Here is a 16499-nt window from a genome sequence, read left to right as displayed (position 1 = left end):
ACTAGCCTTCTCTGTGTGAGTGGGCTAGTTCCCATTATTATGCAGGACTTAGCCACTAGGGGGCAAAAAAGGGCCATTTCTCTAATGGGAACTAGCTCACTCACACTGAAGCAGCTATTTCCCATCTGAGAAATCGCCCTAACAACCGATGGTCCGTTTCTCGGATGGGAACTAGTATCAACCATGGCCCTACCTTCTTCCACAGTCGGTTCGCTTCTCCTGCTGGTAGGGGGCACTACGCATGGAGCTACATTTCCTGACGCCGCTCTATCGTCTCTGCGCAGTCTCGCTGACGCGGCTAACCCCGCCTCCGTTCCCGTGACGCTCTGCGTGCTCTCTTCTGCTCTTCCTATAACCTCTGAGAGCTCCTTGGACCGCCGAAACCTCTAGTCTGCTCTCTATTTTGGCCGACCTTCCACCGCAATAACATGGCAGCTGCTCTGCGCGTTTGCAGCCGGGGTCTGGTGCATACCCAGCTCTGCCTGCCAGTCCGGGCAAGGTGAGAATAGTGTGCTTTAAGCTAGTGCCGGAGAGAGGGACGGGGACCAGGGATCTACAGAAGGGGGAGTGGTCGGACCGGGTGAAACCTAGAGAGGCATACGGGGTGGGTGCAGGTGGCCGCTGATATTATTTCTGTAGATAGTGGCCAGAAGAGTTCCATGCCAGGCCTACCTATTTGGAACGGAGACCCGATATTAATGTAGTAACAATTCTTGACATGTTTCATAATTTTCTAACATTCCTCCTCCACACATTATGACTACTACAATGCCAGTCCATGCATGGGCACATGCAAACAGCTCTTTTATATCGGTATTTCCCTATTGGACCTTCCCAAGATATGTATGGGGGTGCAGGTGAGCACAGTGAGGGCAGGGGAGTTAGTAATAATTGTTGGGGCAGAAGAGATTGGTTGGATGCGAGTGTGGGTGCAACTTGTAAGAGTGCGGACAGCATAGCAAAGGGGGAGGGTGCGCGGAGCATTGGGGACCCAGTGTGCTGTGTCCTCGTTGGTAATGGATCACAAGCAACAGCCACTTTTTGGACAGTTTGATAGCTGTGACACTGACATTTCAGTGCCATTCGGTGCTGATTTTAAGGTCAGCTCTGATATGTTACATCTGCGATGCGCCTCTCAACTCTCAGTTAGCACAGGCAATGTCCTTGATCTGTCCTTACCCATACTCGGACCTTGACCTTAGTGGCTGACCGGATTTGGAAGGTATGGCTTTGCAAGGATAATCCGTAATATACCTCGCTGTGCTGTATTCGAGCAGTAAATGTCTTTTGGTGTGCTACCCTGGGTTATACTAGTGCCTTCTTTGTGTTGCCAAAGTTCGAGCGGCTCTTTCTTTAGGATGAGAACAGCGCTGAAATCCTTAGGAATGCGCACACACACACACACACTTGATACAGTGAGTGACCTTTGGTTGCAGATGCTCCATAAGGAAGCCTACACTGACGTATTCAAGTTGCAGGCCTTGGTTTACTATCTCTCCACGGTAATAGTTAAGACTATATATTCATTAATTGGTGCGCTTTATCTCCTTGTCATTTAAGAATTACTAAATGCCAGAAGCCCAGAACAACATCTTTTTTTTTGTGTGGCAGGACCGTGTGCAATTTTAATGTTAAGAAGATGCATTTTAATTTCGTCTTTCAGAGCTGAACAGCTGGAACCCTGCCATCCGTTCCCATTTGATGAAAGGGGGAGATTGTTTGCTTACTTTTGGTGTTCCTTATTCAATGCAAGTTTAACGCTAGGGTTGTGGCTCATAGGACGTGCCAGTTGGCTTTCGAGAAGGTCGGAAACTGTAAATCGGTTTTGAGAACATGTTCTCTGTAGAATTGGCACATGATGGTGGCATGCTGGGCAAGATAGCGGTTTTATCCGCTTTATTAAATCTCGTGGCTGGCTAATGGTGTCTTAACACCCACTGGTGGGTTGAAGCCTGCAAATAACGATGCAATTACATCAGTTATCTTCTTTACTCCAGGTCCTGTTTTTACTTGCCAATGAAGGCCTTCTGCCCCCCCCCCCACAAATTGTCAGGAATCCATTTTTTTCCCTTCAGTCCCTTGTCATATAAAGAGGGCCTTTACTTCAGTGAAGTGACCCATCCTGCAAGTATTGGGACAAGTAGATCCAGAAGATTACCCATACAAATCAATCGTACAAAAAAAATGTCTGGGTTCACAGTCTAGGAATAGCACACTTGGCACTGGCTTCATGACATGAAAGACCTCTAGTGGCACTCCTAGGATCTAAGAGTCAAGCTATTACATGAGGTTTGTAAGGCTAGAGAAACCACTCAGTTCAAACACTACTGCCTATGCCACACACATTTAAAGGCAGAGAGAGAGAAAATATATATCGGAAGATGGGCAAGGGAGAATAAGCCCTGACCCTGGGACAGCCGCAGGTCCAGGAAATTACTCTTGAGGTATTAGATGCAAAGGCCAGACTACATCTTTCTGCCAGTCAGCGAGTTTTCCACCCCACCTCAGGTGAACCACCCTGAGAGATTACCCCATGCCCCCCAAGAGGCTCAAAGCGATCAGCTCCAGGTTCTTTAATTGTGTTCCTCAGTGTCTGTTCACATAGGCCATGGATGTCTGTTAGAACCAAAACCAGCTGACCCAGTTCCTGCTTGAAGATACCTTGAGCCTGAAAAATGTCCTTCAGTTCCTTGCTTTTGGGGGACATCATGCTCCCCTCGGGTGACCATCGACCCAGGGAAGTTTTGACTCCCAGGAATGCTGCCAGAGTGCTGGCATCTGCGGTCCAAATCGGGGGATGAGGATTCAGTGGAAATCGTGAAGCAGGTTTTCTGGGAACAGCCATCGGAGATGCAGGGATTTGAGCTTCCCAGAGATCAAGATTCTCCTCTCAAAGTCTTGGGAACGGGTCAGCCACATCCGATGAAAGTTAGGCACCACTAGGCTCTAGAAGGCATGCCCACCGGGTGACTAACACTGTAGACTGTAGCTGTCATCAGATCCTTTATCTTTAGACATGCGCTGGCTGATGTGTCCGAAATTGAATCGCCCTTCTGAAGGTGTAAGCTCTGTCCTCTGTGGCCTTGATTTGAAGTACCGACCTCGGGCCGATGGGAACAACCACGACTGGAAGTGTTCAGGACCCACTACAAATTTCAGACAGCGATGGTGGGAGATGTGGACTGGAAGATGGAGATGTGCATCCATAATATCTCGAGATGCAATTCTGCCCACCCTGAGATGCACGGGGTTTTCCTCTGCAGTGTGTCCATCTTGAAGGGAATCTCCTGAACAAAGCAGTCTCCTTCCTTCAGGTTGATGACTTAAACCCGCCAGCCCCTCTCCGGCATTTTGTGATGAGAAAACTATTGACTAACACCCACTCCATTTTTCCAGATGCAGACTTCCTGAATGGCACACAGTATATTTAGCTGTTCCCTGAAACCTCTCTTCCTTAAGCTGCCCTTTGGGACCGTACTGAAATGAGGGCCTGTATCTGGTGTTTTTAATTTACCTTTTTCAGCAATAGGGTCTCTCTGTCCCCTCATCTTAGATGGGCTGCTCACCGACGAAATCTAGGGATTACCATCCTGTTGAGGGCTCAGTTAGTTTGGTGGGAGGCTCATATTGGGATGCATGAGAAGACTTGTTAAATCATTATTTAGGCATATTGCCATTAGTTCCCCGACCTGTTAGACCGGGGTACTAATGTTAAATGTATTTGTACCATGCACCGTCGCCAACAGAATTGGTCCCAAGCCCCAGAAAGCCTTGTGGATGATACAGATGGTCTTGCATTTGATCCTCGCGGCCACCTAGCATCCCACTGTTGGACAACTTTCATACGTTCCTCCAGGGCCACAAATCTGCTAGAACTCGAACCTTCATAGAACGTCTCCCGCCAGGACTGTTTGATGTCATCTCTGATCGATCTCAGCTGATCATTAAGGCAATTTTGCATTTCTCTACAGGCAATGTCCCATTCAGTTTTGACACAAAATAGTGGTTGGTTTAAGACTAATTAGCACAGTTTGGGTAATCCTGCTCAAATCTTCAATGATGATAAAGTTCTCCTATCCTTGCGTCTGTTACAGTGACAAGCCCTTAATTAAGAAGGTAATGTTCTCCAGTTGACCTGATCTTTCATCCTATATTGCTCCCCTGTCTATATGTTGCAAAGCAAGCTTACTGAGTACACTCCATCCGCTACCTTTCAGGTCTCTCCATTCTGCTTTTCACATTCAGCATATCCTTTTGCAGTCCGTCATATTGCAGCATGCTCTTCCAAGACAACTTGGAAAATCAGATGTCTCTTAAAATATAAGATTGGCAAAAAGAACTTAATTGAACAAAACATGCAGTTGAGAACAGCCCACCTTTCTGGATGCAATCCATTACTCTTGAGGTCTGTACTGTGGTGTCTAAGCTTTTATTGTGATTGACCCTTTCAGTAACTAAGGCCCCGATTCACAGAGCGTTTCCTAATGGGGTTGTGCCATTATAATTCACTTCTGTGAATTAGGCCGTTAGTCTTTGGGGGCGATAAAGCCCTTGTTATGCAAGGGTGCAAAGAGTTTGAGACACAGGCAAGTCCTCTGAACAACAAATTTGTATCCTCTTCCTCTGCAGTGTTACTTAGTTGACTGTTCGGTATGAATTTCAAACAATTTTTAAATGCCTTCCTTCTGGAATTTCCTCGTCGTCTGTCACAAAAATCACTAAGCATCATTGTCTTTACTACCTTTTTTTTTTTTTTTGAAAATTTAGTTTTTATTGAGCTTTTATAGTTATGACATGACAACAAAATGATACAAACATTGGCATATATGAAAATGAGGATCACAACTCTCCCCCCCCCCCCCATCTCCCCAACCGTGGTCTATCGGATAATGACGACAACAAGGTCCAACACGTTATCTGAAGGCATATTGTGAGCACTAGGCAGTCTCTAAAAAGAGGGGGCGCTCAAATCACAAGGTCCAACATGTAAGAATCACACTTCCCATCATAGCAACTCTCTCCTCGCTCCGGAGGGAAAGACCAGACGGTGATGATCAAATCAGGGGAACCGTCAAAGACGGCTGCTTACATCTTAAGCTGCTTTCCCATATTTGTCAAAAAATGGCAGCCATATGTCCTCAATGTTAAACTTCGATTCGTCAATCGGGTGAGTCAAGTACTCCATGTCATAGATTGCCCGTGTTTTTGATACCCATTCCTTCTCCCCCGGGGGTCGGAGCGATTTCCATTTTTGGGCCCAGCAGCATCTGGCCGCAACTAACATGACCTGTAACATATGGTCGTGTATCACCTTTGGGCACCCGTCACCCTCAAGACCAAACAACACTAGCCAGGAGGACAAGGTTCTCCATTCCATCTACCCCTTTTATCCACGATAGGACCTCACTCCAGTAAGTTTGTACCACCTGACAATTCCACCACATATGAACATAGTCCCCTATTTCAATATGGCATTTCCAGCAGCCTTTTCTCATTCTGGCTATCCTCTGCGGGGGTAGTGCCACCTGTGTATCAACTTCAGGGCCTGGTGGCGGTACTGGGGTGCGGTTGTGGAGCGATTGGCCTGCCTGCAGATCTTAGTCCATCTTTTTTCCGTGATGGGAGTGCCTAGATCGTTTTCCCATTGTGCCTGGGAGGATTGGGGTGGGGGGGTCCCGTGGCGTGGAGAGCAACAAAAAGCTATAGAGCTGCAATATCGCCCCTTTGGTCCCTTTTGTGTGTTATGAGGAATTTCTCGAAGTCTTAAGTCTCTCCTCAGCGTGTCTCCGCACCTATTCTGAGTAAGGGCGCCCTTGAGATGCAGATAACGAAAAGGGGAGAGGTTGGGGAGGCCCAGGGCATCCTTCAGGTCCCCCATGGATATGAACCCCCCCCCCCCCCCCCTGGCCCCTCCACCCAGAGCTGTCCGGCTCTACAAAGACCTGCTTCATACCATTGTTGGAAGGCCAGTGGTTTGTTGATCCCTTCCCAAAGTGGAGGAGCCCAGATACAGCTTAGGGGCGAGGGCCATGTTGTGAGCCACCTGAGGTATCCCCCCTCTTTCCATATGGACCACAACACCCCCAACACCAGGTGTTTCAGAATCCTTCCCGGGATAGATGCCTTAGGGACCCATAGCCACTCGTCTAGTGTGACTGGCGCGAAAAGTGTGTTGTCCAGAATTACCCATTGTTTCTTTGGGCCCGTGACCAAGTGGTCAACAATGATTCTCAGTTCTGATGCCTTATAATAAGTCTCTAGGTCTGGGAAATTAACTCCACCAGCGTCCTTGGGTCTTGTTAGAGTGTCGTAGGCAATCCTGTGGGACTTTCCAGCCCACAGGTAGCGGAGAAGGGCCCGCTTGAACTCGATGGCTTCGGTATCTGGGTCGGCAACAACGGGTATAAACATTTTGGGAGGATTACCATTTTAATGGAGTTAAGGCGAGCCATCCATGAACGGCCGGATTTCGACCAGCGCTGTAAGTCATGTTTGATTGCCCTCCAAAGGGGCGGGTAATTTGCCTTAAATAGATCAGCTAGGTCTGATGGTATCTGGATCCCCAGGTGACAGAGACCCTCTATTTGTTTACAGAACGGGAGGTTGTCGACATATTGTCCCTCCCTATCATTGAGCTGGCCCAATGGAAAGGCAACTGATATGTCTACATTTACCTTGTAACCCGCAAGGGACCCATATCGTTCTAAACTATTCAATACCTCGGGGACTGATTGGGATGGGTTAGAAAGGTACAGGAGGACATTGTCTGCGAACAGGGATATTTTGTAGTTAGTTTCCCATATTTTAAACCCTGAATCTGGTTGTTTCCCCTGATTGCTATAGCCAAGGCTCCATCACTAGTGCGTATATGAGGGGAGACAATGGGCACACCTGTCTCGTGCCTCTTTCCAAAGGGAAGGGTTCCGACTCTCCCCCCCGTTCACCACCACCCTAGCGGAAGGGCGAGAATAAAGGGCCGTCATCCATCCCCGCCACTTGGATCCCATCCCCAGAGACGACAGAACCCCCTCCATGAAAGCCCAGCTCACCCTGTCGAAAGCCTTTTTCCGCATCCAGGGACAGAAGGAGAGCACCCTCAGATTTCACTCCTTTTGTGCTCAGTGTGTGTAGGGTTTTGCGCATGCTTTCTGCTCCCTGTCTGTTCATTACAAAGCCTACCTGGTCAGGGTGGATCAGTCGGGGGAGACACTTTTCCAAGCGTGTTGCAAGGATCCTGGTAAAGATCTTAGCGTCTGTATTAAGGAGCGAGATGGGCCTATACGAGCTACACTCCACAGGATCCTTGCCGGGCTTAGGAATTACTGTGATCATGGCCTGCAGGAATGACGGTGGAATGGTGTCCAGGGTTTTAATTTGGTTAAACAATTTGGTTAATGGTTCCGATTGGAATTGTTTGTAAAAATCGGCCGTATATCCATCTTCCCGCCTACCGCCCCCCCACCCCCCTCCCCCGGGTCTTGCCTACTTTAAGCCTTTTGTTGGCCCCCCCCCACCTCTTCCTCTGTTATTTCCGTATCAAGTGATTCTCTCTCTAGGTCCGTGAGCCTAGGTAGGGGGTGGTCCTTGAGATAACTTTGGATCTCCCCCAGTGATTCATCCTTTTGTTTAGCAAAGAGGGCTTTATAAAAGGCCGCAAATGATTGTGTGCTCTGTTTTTAGCTGGGTGTTACTCGCCTCGTCCCTAATCCTCTCTATCCGCCTGCCAGCCCTGTTTCCCTTCAGCCTGTGCGCCAAGAGAGTCCCGACCTTATCCCCCTTCTCATAATACCTCTGTTTTGTTTTTTGACCACCTCCCCAATCAAGATTGTGTGTAGGGCTTGTCTCTTCTCTCTCATTTCGCTCAGGAGGTTCTCACGGTCCACATTTCCTTTGGTGAGCTGTGACCTCATGACCCGCAGGTCTTCCCGGAGTTTAGATTCTATCGGCGCTCTCTCTCGCTTCTTGCTCGAGCCCTCTGCAATGAGGAGGCCCCTAAAGGTAGCCTTTGCCGCCTCCCAGACTGTGGCCATAGGGATTTCCCCTGTGTCGTTGGATACAAAGAAGGCCTTTATTTCCTTCCTTAAGAATTCCCTAAACACCTGGTCCCTCATGAGGGTGTTGTTACAGCGCCACCTGTATGATTTCAGGGTGGCTTGCAATCGCCATTCTATAACAAGAAGCTCATGGTCCGACCAGGTCACAGATTCAACCGCAGGGTTTCCAACCCCCCCCCCCCCCCCTCTGATACCAATAGCAAGTTGATTCTAGTATATGTTTGGTCGGGAGGGGAGAAGAACGTATAACCCCCAGGGGCTTGCTAGCATTTACGCCACACATCCACCCAATAATATTCTTGTAGGAGGTCCCTGAAAGCAAGGTTATCCTTCGTGGGGGGGCTTTCGGTCCCGTCCCCTTGGCCGACCACCAATCCAGATGAGGGTCTGTGATAAGATTGAAATCCCCGCCCAGGATCGTGGCCCCCTCCGCCCATTCGTCCATGACCTTGAGAACTTTATGAATAAACTTGGTTTGGCCAGCGTTGGGTGCATACAGGGTGGCTAGTGTGACTCGTATGCCCTGGGATAATCCCTTCATCCCCAGAAATCTACCTCCAAAGCCCCTCTTTGTCTCAACATCGGTGAGATGCAGTGATTTACCCAGAAGGATGCCAACTCCCTCCTTCTTTGAGGATTTGTGCGAGGCCCAGAAATTCCTACCCATCTCCTTTCCCTTGATCGTCGACTCCGCCCCCTTCTGTAGTGCGTTTCTTTTAGGAAGAGGGCTAGCAGTTTCTGTTTGCGGAATAAGTTGCTTGTGAGAGATCGCTTATTTTGTGAGTTGAGGCCCTTGACATTGAGCGTGCCGATTCGTCCTTCAACCATGATCGTCGCTACCCTTGCTTAATAAAACTTTGGTTGTTACCCTCATTGTCATCCATAAAGTTGAGTCCCAGAACCATGGTATGGTGTCCCCTTTGTTTTTATCCCCCTCCCCCCTCCTGTCCCTAGTTCCCTGTTTCCCTCCCCCATTTTGCTAGGCGTTCATCTCCATTGTCCGACTAGCATTGGGGTTGGTCAACGAACCACCAGGGCCGCTACCCTGGGCCCCGGGAGAAAAATAAAAATAAATACATTAGAAAATAAAGAGGTGCGGATTCTACCCTCCGCGTTTGTCCCTTCAGGAACTCTTCCCGTAGTCGGGATTCATTCTCCCCACCAGACCTCGTTCAACTTTCTCCTCTCTTTGCCCCCACGGCTTGTGTTGTGTCCTGCAGGTTACGGGACTGTCACAGGGTCTCTTTTGATCTTGGGAGGTTACACTCTGCTTCATTCTGAAAACAGTACCTGTCCATATCTCTGATAGTTAGGCTCCAAAGCCTTCAAATATCAATTTCAACATAAACCCTGCCAACCGCGGCAACACCCAAATGCTACATATAACTCCCCCCCTCCCCCCCCCCCCAAATTGGTTGAACCCACAGGGATCGTGTGAGCGATTGCATTACAAAGGAATAACATCACATTTCTTTTCATCCTCTCCCTCCCGTAGGTCCACCTTGCCAACCGTGGCAACACCGAAACTGCAACATACAACACCCCCCTGCCTGCTGGGGCCCACGAGGACGACGTGGGGGATCATATTGTAAAAAGGAAAAATTTAACATCCCATTTCTTTTCTTTCATTCTCCATGTTCACGTAGAGCCCCCGCGACCCCCAGGGGGATGTCTGATCTTTTGGAATTTCTGAGGGCTCTTCACTTTGTGCTTCCCCTGGCTAAAGTCAGGGCCCCGTGGGGCGCGGCTCGGGTCCCTATCGGTACCGCTTTGTTCCCCCAAGGTTCCTGGGGAGTCCCCAACCGGTTTGTCGATGGCTCTTCGAATATCCTCTTCAGTCACGAGCTGATGGTTCTCACCCTGCCATTCAAAAGCTAGGTAGAATGGGTGCCCCCAACGGTACCTGACCCCTTTCGCCTGTAGCCATCTAGTAAGTGGCCCACATTTTTTCCTCATTTGTAGCGTGCAGGCAGACCGGTCCTGATAGATCGCCACTCTGGAGTTATCGTATTGTATGTCTCTTAGGGTCCTAGCCCTTTCAAGTATTCTTGCTTTGTCTCTGTAGTAGTGGAATCTCGCAAGCACAGAGCGTGGGCCCCTGCCACCCCCACCAACTCGATGGGACCCTATCAATCAGGATGGTTTCTCCGGAATCCGTTCCTAAGACAATCCTAATGATCTCTTGCACTTTGCCCTCCAGACCAGTCTGGGTCTCCCCCCTCCACCTCGTCAGGTCAAAGAATCGCAAGTTACTTCTTCGTTCTCGCTTTTCCATGTCATCAACTTTGAGACGGAGCTCCCCTTCCCTTCGCTGCATCTCCTTTTAAACCATGCCTCCATCTGTGTTTCAAGGAGGTTGGTGGACGCCTGGTTATTTCTGTTCTCCAGCGTAGCGACTTTGACAGTTAGGTCAGCCAGCTTGGCTCCCATATCCGTTCTCATCCCCCTGATTTCATCGATGATTGTCTGAATGTTATTCTGCATGGTATTCATGTTGTGGGCAGTCGCGGTTGAGGTGTCGGTCTCCATTTCAGGATCTCCGGGTATGAATTGATATTTTGCCAGGGTTTCCTTCCAACTCGTGAGGTGTTTTCGCCCCTGGGTCTTTGTGGTTTCTCAATGTTCCCAGTAGTATCCCCAGGGATTCGGGGCTTTTTTCCCCCGCCCTCTGCTCAGTTCCTATAGGGTGTCGAAAGGTGGATGAGACTTGGTGCTTAGATTCGCTCCTCAGGGAGGCGGGGGGGTGTCTGCACGTATCACAGGGGTCAGTTTAGGGGTCACCGGTGCACCTTACTCCTTGCTTCTTGTTGGGGATTGCGTCTATGGCTGTGGGGCGATCAGACGCCACTTGTATTTACCTATGTAGGACCACAGGGGACCCTCCTATTTGTGTCTCTACATACACTGTCAGGGGTTTCTTCCTGCGTTGGCACTCTCCTGTCAATGGCTCTCCAGTGTGGTGGTAGGAGGGGGAGTGGTTGATGTAGGTGGCCTGTATACCAGCTCCCCCCGGTTGCTAGTACTCACGGTTGCACCAGCGTGGGCCTGGAGGAGCCATTTTGAAGTCGCTGTAGTGGTAGCCCCTCGGGCTTTCTGCTGGGTCTGGTGGTCTCTGCTGCAGGTGGAATTTGAGCCCCTAGATGGGGGGGGGGGGTTGGGGCCAGCAAGGCAGAGGGTGGTTTTGTGGGGGTCTGATATGATCACACCTGCTGGGGGGGGCCCGCTCCAATTTGTCCTGTCTGGTCAAGGGCAGTTAACCCTGTGGGGGGGGGGGGGGGCAACCGTGGCACGCTCCTGCGTCGGCCTGGGCCTGTATGGTGTGTGTCACAGCGTGCTGCGCCCGACAGGCAGCTGGAGAGGCTCTCTGGGCCTTTGTTGTTGTGATACTCACTGTGGTGGGGAGGAAGAAGAGTGGGGGCTCGGGCGTGCTCCCGCGACAGCCTGAGCTGGTGTGTGGGGCTGCCAGTGGGGGCTCGAGGGACACAGCTGCACAAGCAGGGCACCCAGCAATGAGAGCCCGGGCCGCCTAATCCGTCCGCTCATCAAGCCAAGCCTCGGCGGGAGCGGGAAGCAGGCGAGTCGCGGGGGAGTGGGGGCCCAGATCCCAGCAGGGTCTCAGCAATCATCCGGCGCTGCCAGCGGGACCGTAGAGTGTCGGCTCCGCGGGCTGGTCACGGCTCAGTGTTCGGTTGCAGGGGGGAGGGGCCTGGCTGCGCAGCTCCGCTTTTTGCGTGGCGTGAGCCTGGAAGGGGGAGAGCGAGCGCTCCGAGTCAAATATCTCGGGTTCCCGGGCACCTCCAAGGATCGGGACGGTGTCGCCAGGGCCCCCAAAGGTTCCCACTGCTGGTTGTCGTCTTTGTGGAGGGGTAGCGCTCCTTTTTCCCCTTTAAAACTCTGCAAATCTCCCGGGGCCTTCAGGGAGCAGAACAATCAGGCTGCCATCAAGCTGGCACCCCCTGGTGGCCTCGTCTTTACTACATTTTTGGCAGTCGTGTTCGATAGACTCGACCTTGAAAGATTCTGCTGCTTTATTTGGTCTTTTTACCCATGTCCGCTTCCATCAGTCGTTCAGTCTGATTGCTCGTCTGTGGAACTTTGCTTGTTCTAGAAAATATAGTTGAGTAGAACAATGAGGTTCAATTACTCTTGTGTAGGCCTGGGGGGGGGGGGGCCCTCGTTGCTTAACCTTTAGTACCAGTTTTGGGGAACGTGTGTATATATATATATATATATATATATATATATATATTTTTTTTTTTTTTTGTTTGTTTGTTTAAACCCATAATGAAACCAGTGCTTCCTTCATGAGAGCCTCTTTACTAAGTTGGAACCAAACTTAGTAATGTCCTGCACTCTGAAGGTATTCAACCAAATGCGCACTCGCTGGCCCTTGGAATGAGTCCCATGTAATTGTTGTTCCACATTACCATGAAGTGGTCCCACAATTCCCTTCCTGCCCCACAATGGAATGGCCCTTCCACCAGGGCCGTTTTCTAATTTCTTCAGCAGTAATCTCCCAAGTGCTCCATATTTCTGGATCAGTCTCTCATCAGGAGAATACTAATGAAACATGCCCTCAGACTGTGGCTGATGGAGCTTCTGCTAACTAGCTCCTATGTTAATTTCCCTATGAAGTGTTCCACAATCACTGTAAATACAGTGGAACCACAAGTCTTGACATAAAGTTGCATATCTGAGCCTTTACTACAGCCGGAGTATCGACTTGGAGGGATATATCTCTATCCGTTGTGTAAATCTGTCCATGGTGACCAGAGCATATTGAAATCCTATAACCTTCGGCAGTTGTACAAAGGAGCCTGGGGGTGGGTGGGGGTTCAAAGGTAGCCGAGGGGCCTGGACTATGACCTCTGTTCAACATTCACACCTTTACCTACATCTAGCTGTTGGTAGATTAGACACTGATGGCCCAGATGGCCTGCCACTAGAGGAAAAACCTGGGACATACTATTCTTTCCAGAGCTGAGCAACCCCCTCACCCCACCTTTGCTAATGTGCGAATCTGTGGGGAGTATGGGAAAAATAACGCAGATGGGATTTGGCACCACTAAACCTCTTTTAAGAGCCCCACAATTTAGTGCAGAGTACACTTTGCCCTACTTCATATATTCCTTTCAGTATCTTGATCAAATTCCTGTATTTCTAAGTGCTCAAGAAAGTTCAGCAATTGACTCCGCTTGTACTAGGTAACAACACCTACTCTGCCAAGTGAACCAAGAAAAGGGCAGCTTGTCTAAAAGGACCATTCCTTCTGTTGGTTATCTTGGTTTGGTGTGCTATGCATTTTTACCACCGATTCATTGGGGATTAAAGAAGGGCATTTACATAGCAGGGTGTATTTAATGGGAGTACCAGCGAATGTGGGGAAACTCCATTTTATTCCAGAGCATCCTATTGTCCTGCCCTAATCCAAATGCATTGGGTGACTCAGTAAAAAATAGTAACCAGCTTCTCCTTTTGCTATAGCACATGCTCTGATTAGTGCTACAAGACCACATTGTAGTGGCATTGGTGCTTTCAGTTATTTGTGTGGTGCACACTGCATACCCTGATTTTAACCTCCTTTTGTAATGTACTAAGCAAGAGCCATCTACCTAGTACTCTTCATCTGATTTTTTTTTTTTTTTTTTTTTTTTGGCAACAGAATTTTTACACACATTTCTGCATGGTTTAGTGCATGCTGCTGTGACATTATAGTCAGAGGCTGGATTTAATCCCAAACATCTTGCGAGTTGCATCGGCTGAATTGAGCAAAATTGATTATGGGTTATGTTTTACATCTTCAGCAACAATGCTGTTAGTGAATGGGTTGCCGCTACACTTGGAGCAGCGTGACTGGGTCAAACGCTACTATAATATGCAATCTACTGTGGCTTATTGCCGAGCTTCTGCATTAATGAAGCTTGTGAATACCCCTCTTTCTCATGACCATATAGGACAAAAGGATTCTTATAATCCCGCAACCCAAGTGCGGGTACACTAGTAAGAGCTTGTTTCACCTGCGAATGCTCTTTCAGTTGCTGCCGACCGGCTCTGGCATATATGTGTTTGCACCTTTTAATATCAATTTTCTGCAGTACTCTACTGCTGCTAAGAAGGATCTCATCTGACTGACCTTTGTTGGAGAATTTTAATAATGGCTTTTATGTGTCGGTTCAACTTCTAGCTTCTGTATATGTGCTGTCTTAAATACTGGTCCTCTTCATTGTACAACTGTATTTCATGCTGAGATACGTTGTCCCTTTTCTGCTAGAGCTGTCAGGAGAACTAACTTATCTTGCTTGCATGCCACATACAAAGGCAACGCAGCCATTTAGGTTTTCTACTTCTGGAACCAATGCTCACCCACCGCGACCATGGAAATTGCATAGTGTCTCAATCTTAAGTACCTGCAGAAAAGGGTTAGGCTTTTTGTGCAGCCCTGGGGAAAGCCGGTTCAATTTGTGCTGGAGCCCAGAATGAGAAAAGGAACATACGCACTGGATATCTGGATTAAAAGAAAAAAGAACCTAAATCGACAACTGAAAAACATATAGATGGTATGTACAACAATGTTGTCTCTGGGTTTGGGACTATTTTCAATGTAGCCAATACCACTGCACTTACCACTCCAGTCCTGCACACAGGTTTGTAGTTGGGAGTTTGCAAACGGAACTGTATGTAGGATACACTTCGCTAAGAGGAGTCACCTTGTGCATCTTTCTAGAGACAAACTTGTGAAGGTGAAATGTAGATTTCTGGGTAATATCTATTTTTCAGGAATATGTGTGTGGGTTCACCCGTTTTTTGCTTTCCATAATCTCGCCACCCTTATTATGTAGTAACATTTTTATTTATTAAAAAAAGTTGACGGGAGACTTGCACACTGTAAATCGGGCTTTCCATGCAACCACCTTCCACATTACCTACATAACCATTCTCAGATTCTTGCAAAAATCTCCTTTAGCGACCTTTTAGGGAGAAATATATATATATATATATATATATATATATATATATATATATATATATATATATATATATATAATTTTTTTTTTAAAATAACATTTTATTGATTTTTGCAAAATAATATATTCATTACAACAATGCAATAATTAGAAGTTAAATCATGAATAAGTGTCTCTCGGAGTGTTCTATGCTGTTCAATATCCCTTGTATGGCCCACTTTTACATCCAAGCTCTCGATTGTCTTTCTTTTGTAAATGCATGTTCTCGATTGTTCGTGTTGCCCTGATCAGTATGCTGTGGTGAATGCCACGCCCCTCCCTAGTGGGATTTCGCAACTGTTAGAAACGACATTTAGTCAAGTCCAACTGATCCAGGACGTCTTTCAATGCCACTACTCTTCCCTTTAATGCTGTTGACGCACACAGGCCAGACTGGACATTTTGAGAACACTACTGTGGTGATTTGGTACAGTATAAAAGCTTTGTGACATAATGGCTGTCTGTAGCTCTTAACCTGCTGATTAAAGAGATCACTGTTTTCGCTTCAGCGGTTACATGTTGATTAATTTAAGAGGACTGTATGTCTCTAAATGTCAAATGTCTCATTACCTCGAAGTAATTACCCTTTTGAGGGGAAACCATTGTTTGCACGGACAAATTAGAAAAGAAAATCTTTTAACTCAAATTGTTAGTCTTCAATCACTGCTTTTGTCACCATGCCAAATAATGGCATGGCACTCGATCTAAACACACAAAACTATATTCAACATGCTTCTGTCATACTGTGTACTATCTTGCAGGAGGGGCTCTTCGTTCTGAGGTTGTTCTGAATAGTCAACTTGAGTGTCATGGGCGAACATTAGCAGATGGTCTTTGCTTCTTTAGCTTGACTGGGATGCTTGATACAGATATCTTGATTGGCAACTCTGGTGTGGAGTCTGGCCAATAATGAGCTGGTACCGCCTCAATGCGTTATATATTAATATATATTTTTCCCCATACCTCGTATCTAGCCACAAAGTGAATGTTTCTTGCTCATCAGTGGAGAGATTAGGCTTGACAGCCAATCGTCAAAGCAACGAGGCTGAAGTACAGTGAACTTCACAAGATATTTCAATAAGTAAAGCGAAAAAGGGAACCGGATGTAGGAGTAACTCCTGGAGGTAGGGGGACCAAGAAATATTAAGTTACCCCAAGAAGTACTCTTATCTCGCCCAAACTCCTGACTCTTCCACTGTCCTAGGCTTGTACCCTCAAAGCATTTGACTTCAGAGCTTTGGAACATTTCGGAAGGCCAGGTATGTGATTGTCATGAAAATGGCTGTCAGTCTTGATGCCAAGAAGGAAAACCTATCCATGTCTGTAAACGAATCCCTCATATCAGTGACTCCTTTAAAGTGTTGCATTTTATTTTATTTCATTTGCTTGAGAGAAAATAATGAATGCATTGTCTGGCCAACCACGATAAATGTGAAGCACC

The 16499-nt window shown here is 47.8% G+C and overlaps 1 protein-coding gene across 1 annotated transcript in view; it reads left to right on the top strand.

The window, feature by feature from the left end:
• Positions 1 to 201: 201 nt before the first annotated feature.
• GOT2 (glutamic-oxaloacetic transaminase 2) overlaps positions 202 to 16499 on the top strand; it is a 165658-nt gene continuing 149360 nt past the window's right edge. Inside the window, exon 1 of the mRNA XM_069654681.1 lies at positions 202 to 499. Within this exon, the coding sequence (XP_069510782.1) occupies positions 429 to 499 (71 nt within the window). The 5' untranslated portion in view covers positions 202 to 428. The remainder of the gene's footprint in view (positions 500 to 16499) is intronic.

This window comes from Ambystoma mexicanum, chromosome 1p (assembly GCF_040938575.1).
Source record: "Ambystoma mexicanum isolate Mex_15411 chromosome 1p, UKY_AmexF1_1, whole genome shotgun sequence".
Classification (NCBI taxonomy): Eukaryota; Metazoa; Chordata; class Amphibia; order Caudata; family Ambystomatidae; genus Ambystoma; species Ambystoma mexicanum.
This window is presented reverse-complemented; position numbering and strand designations above follow the sequence as displayed.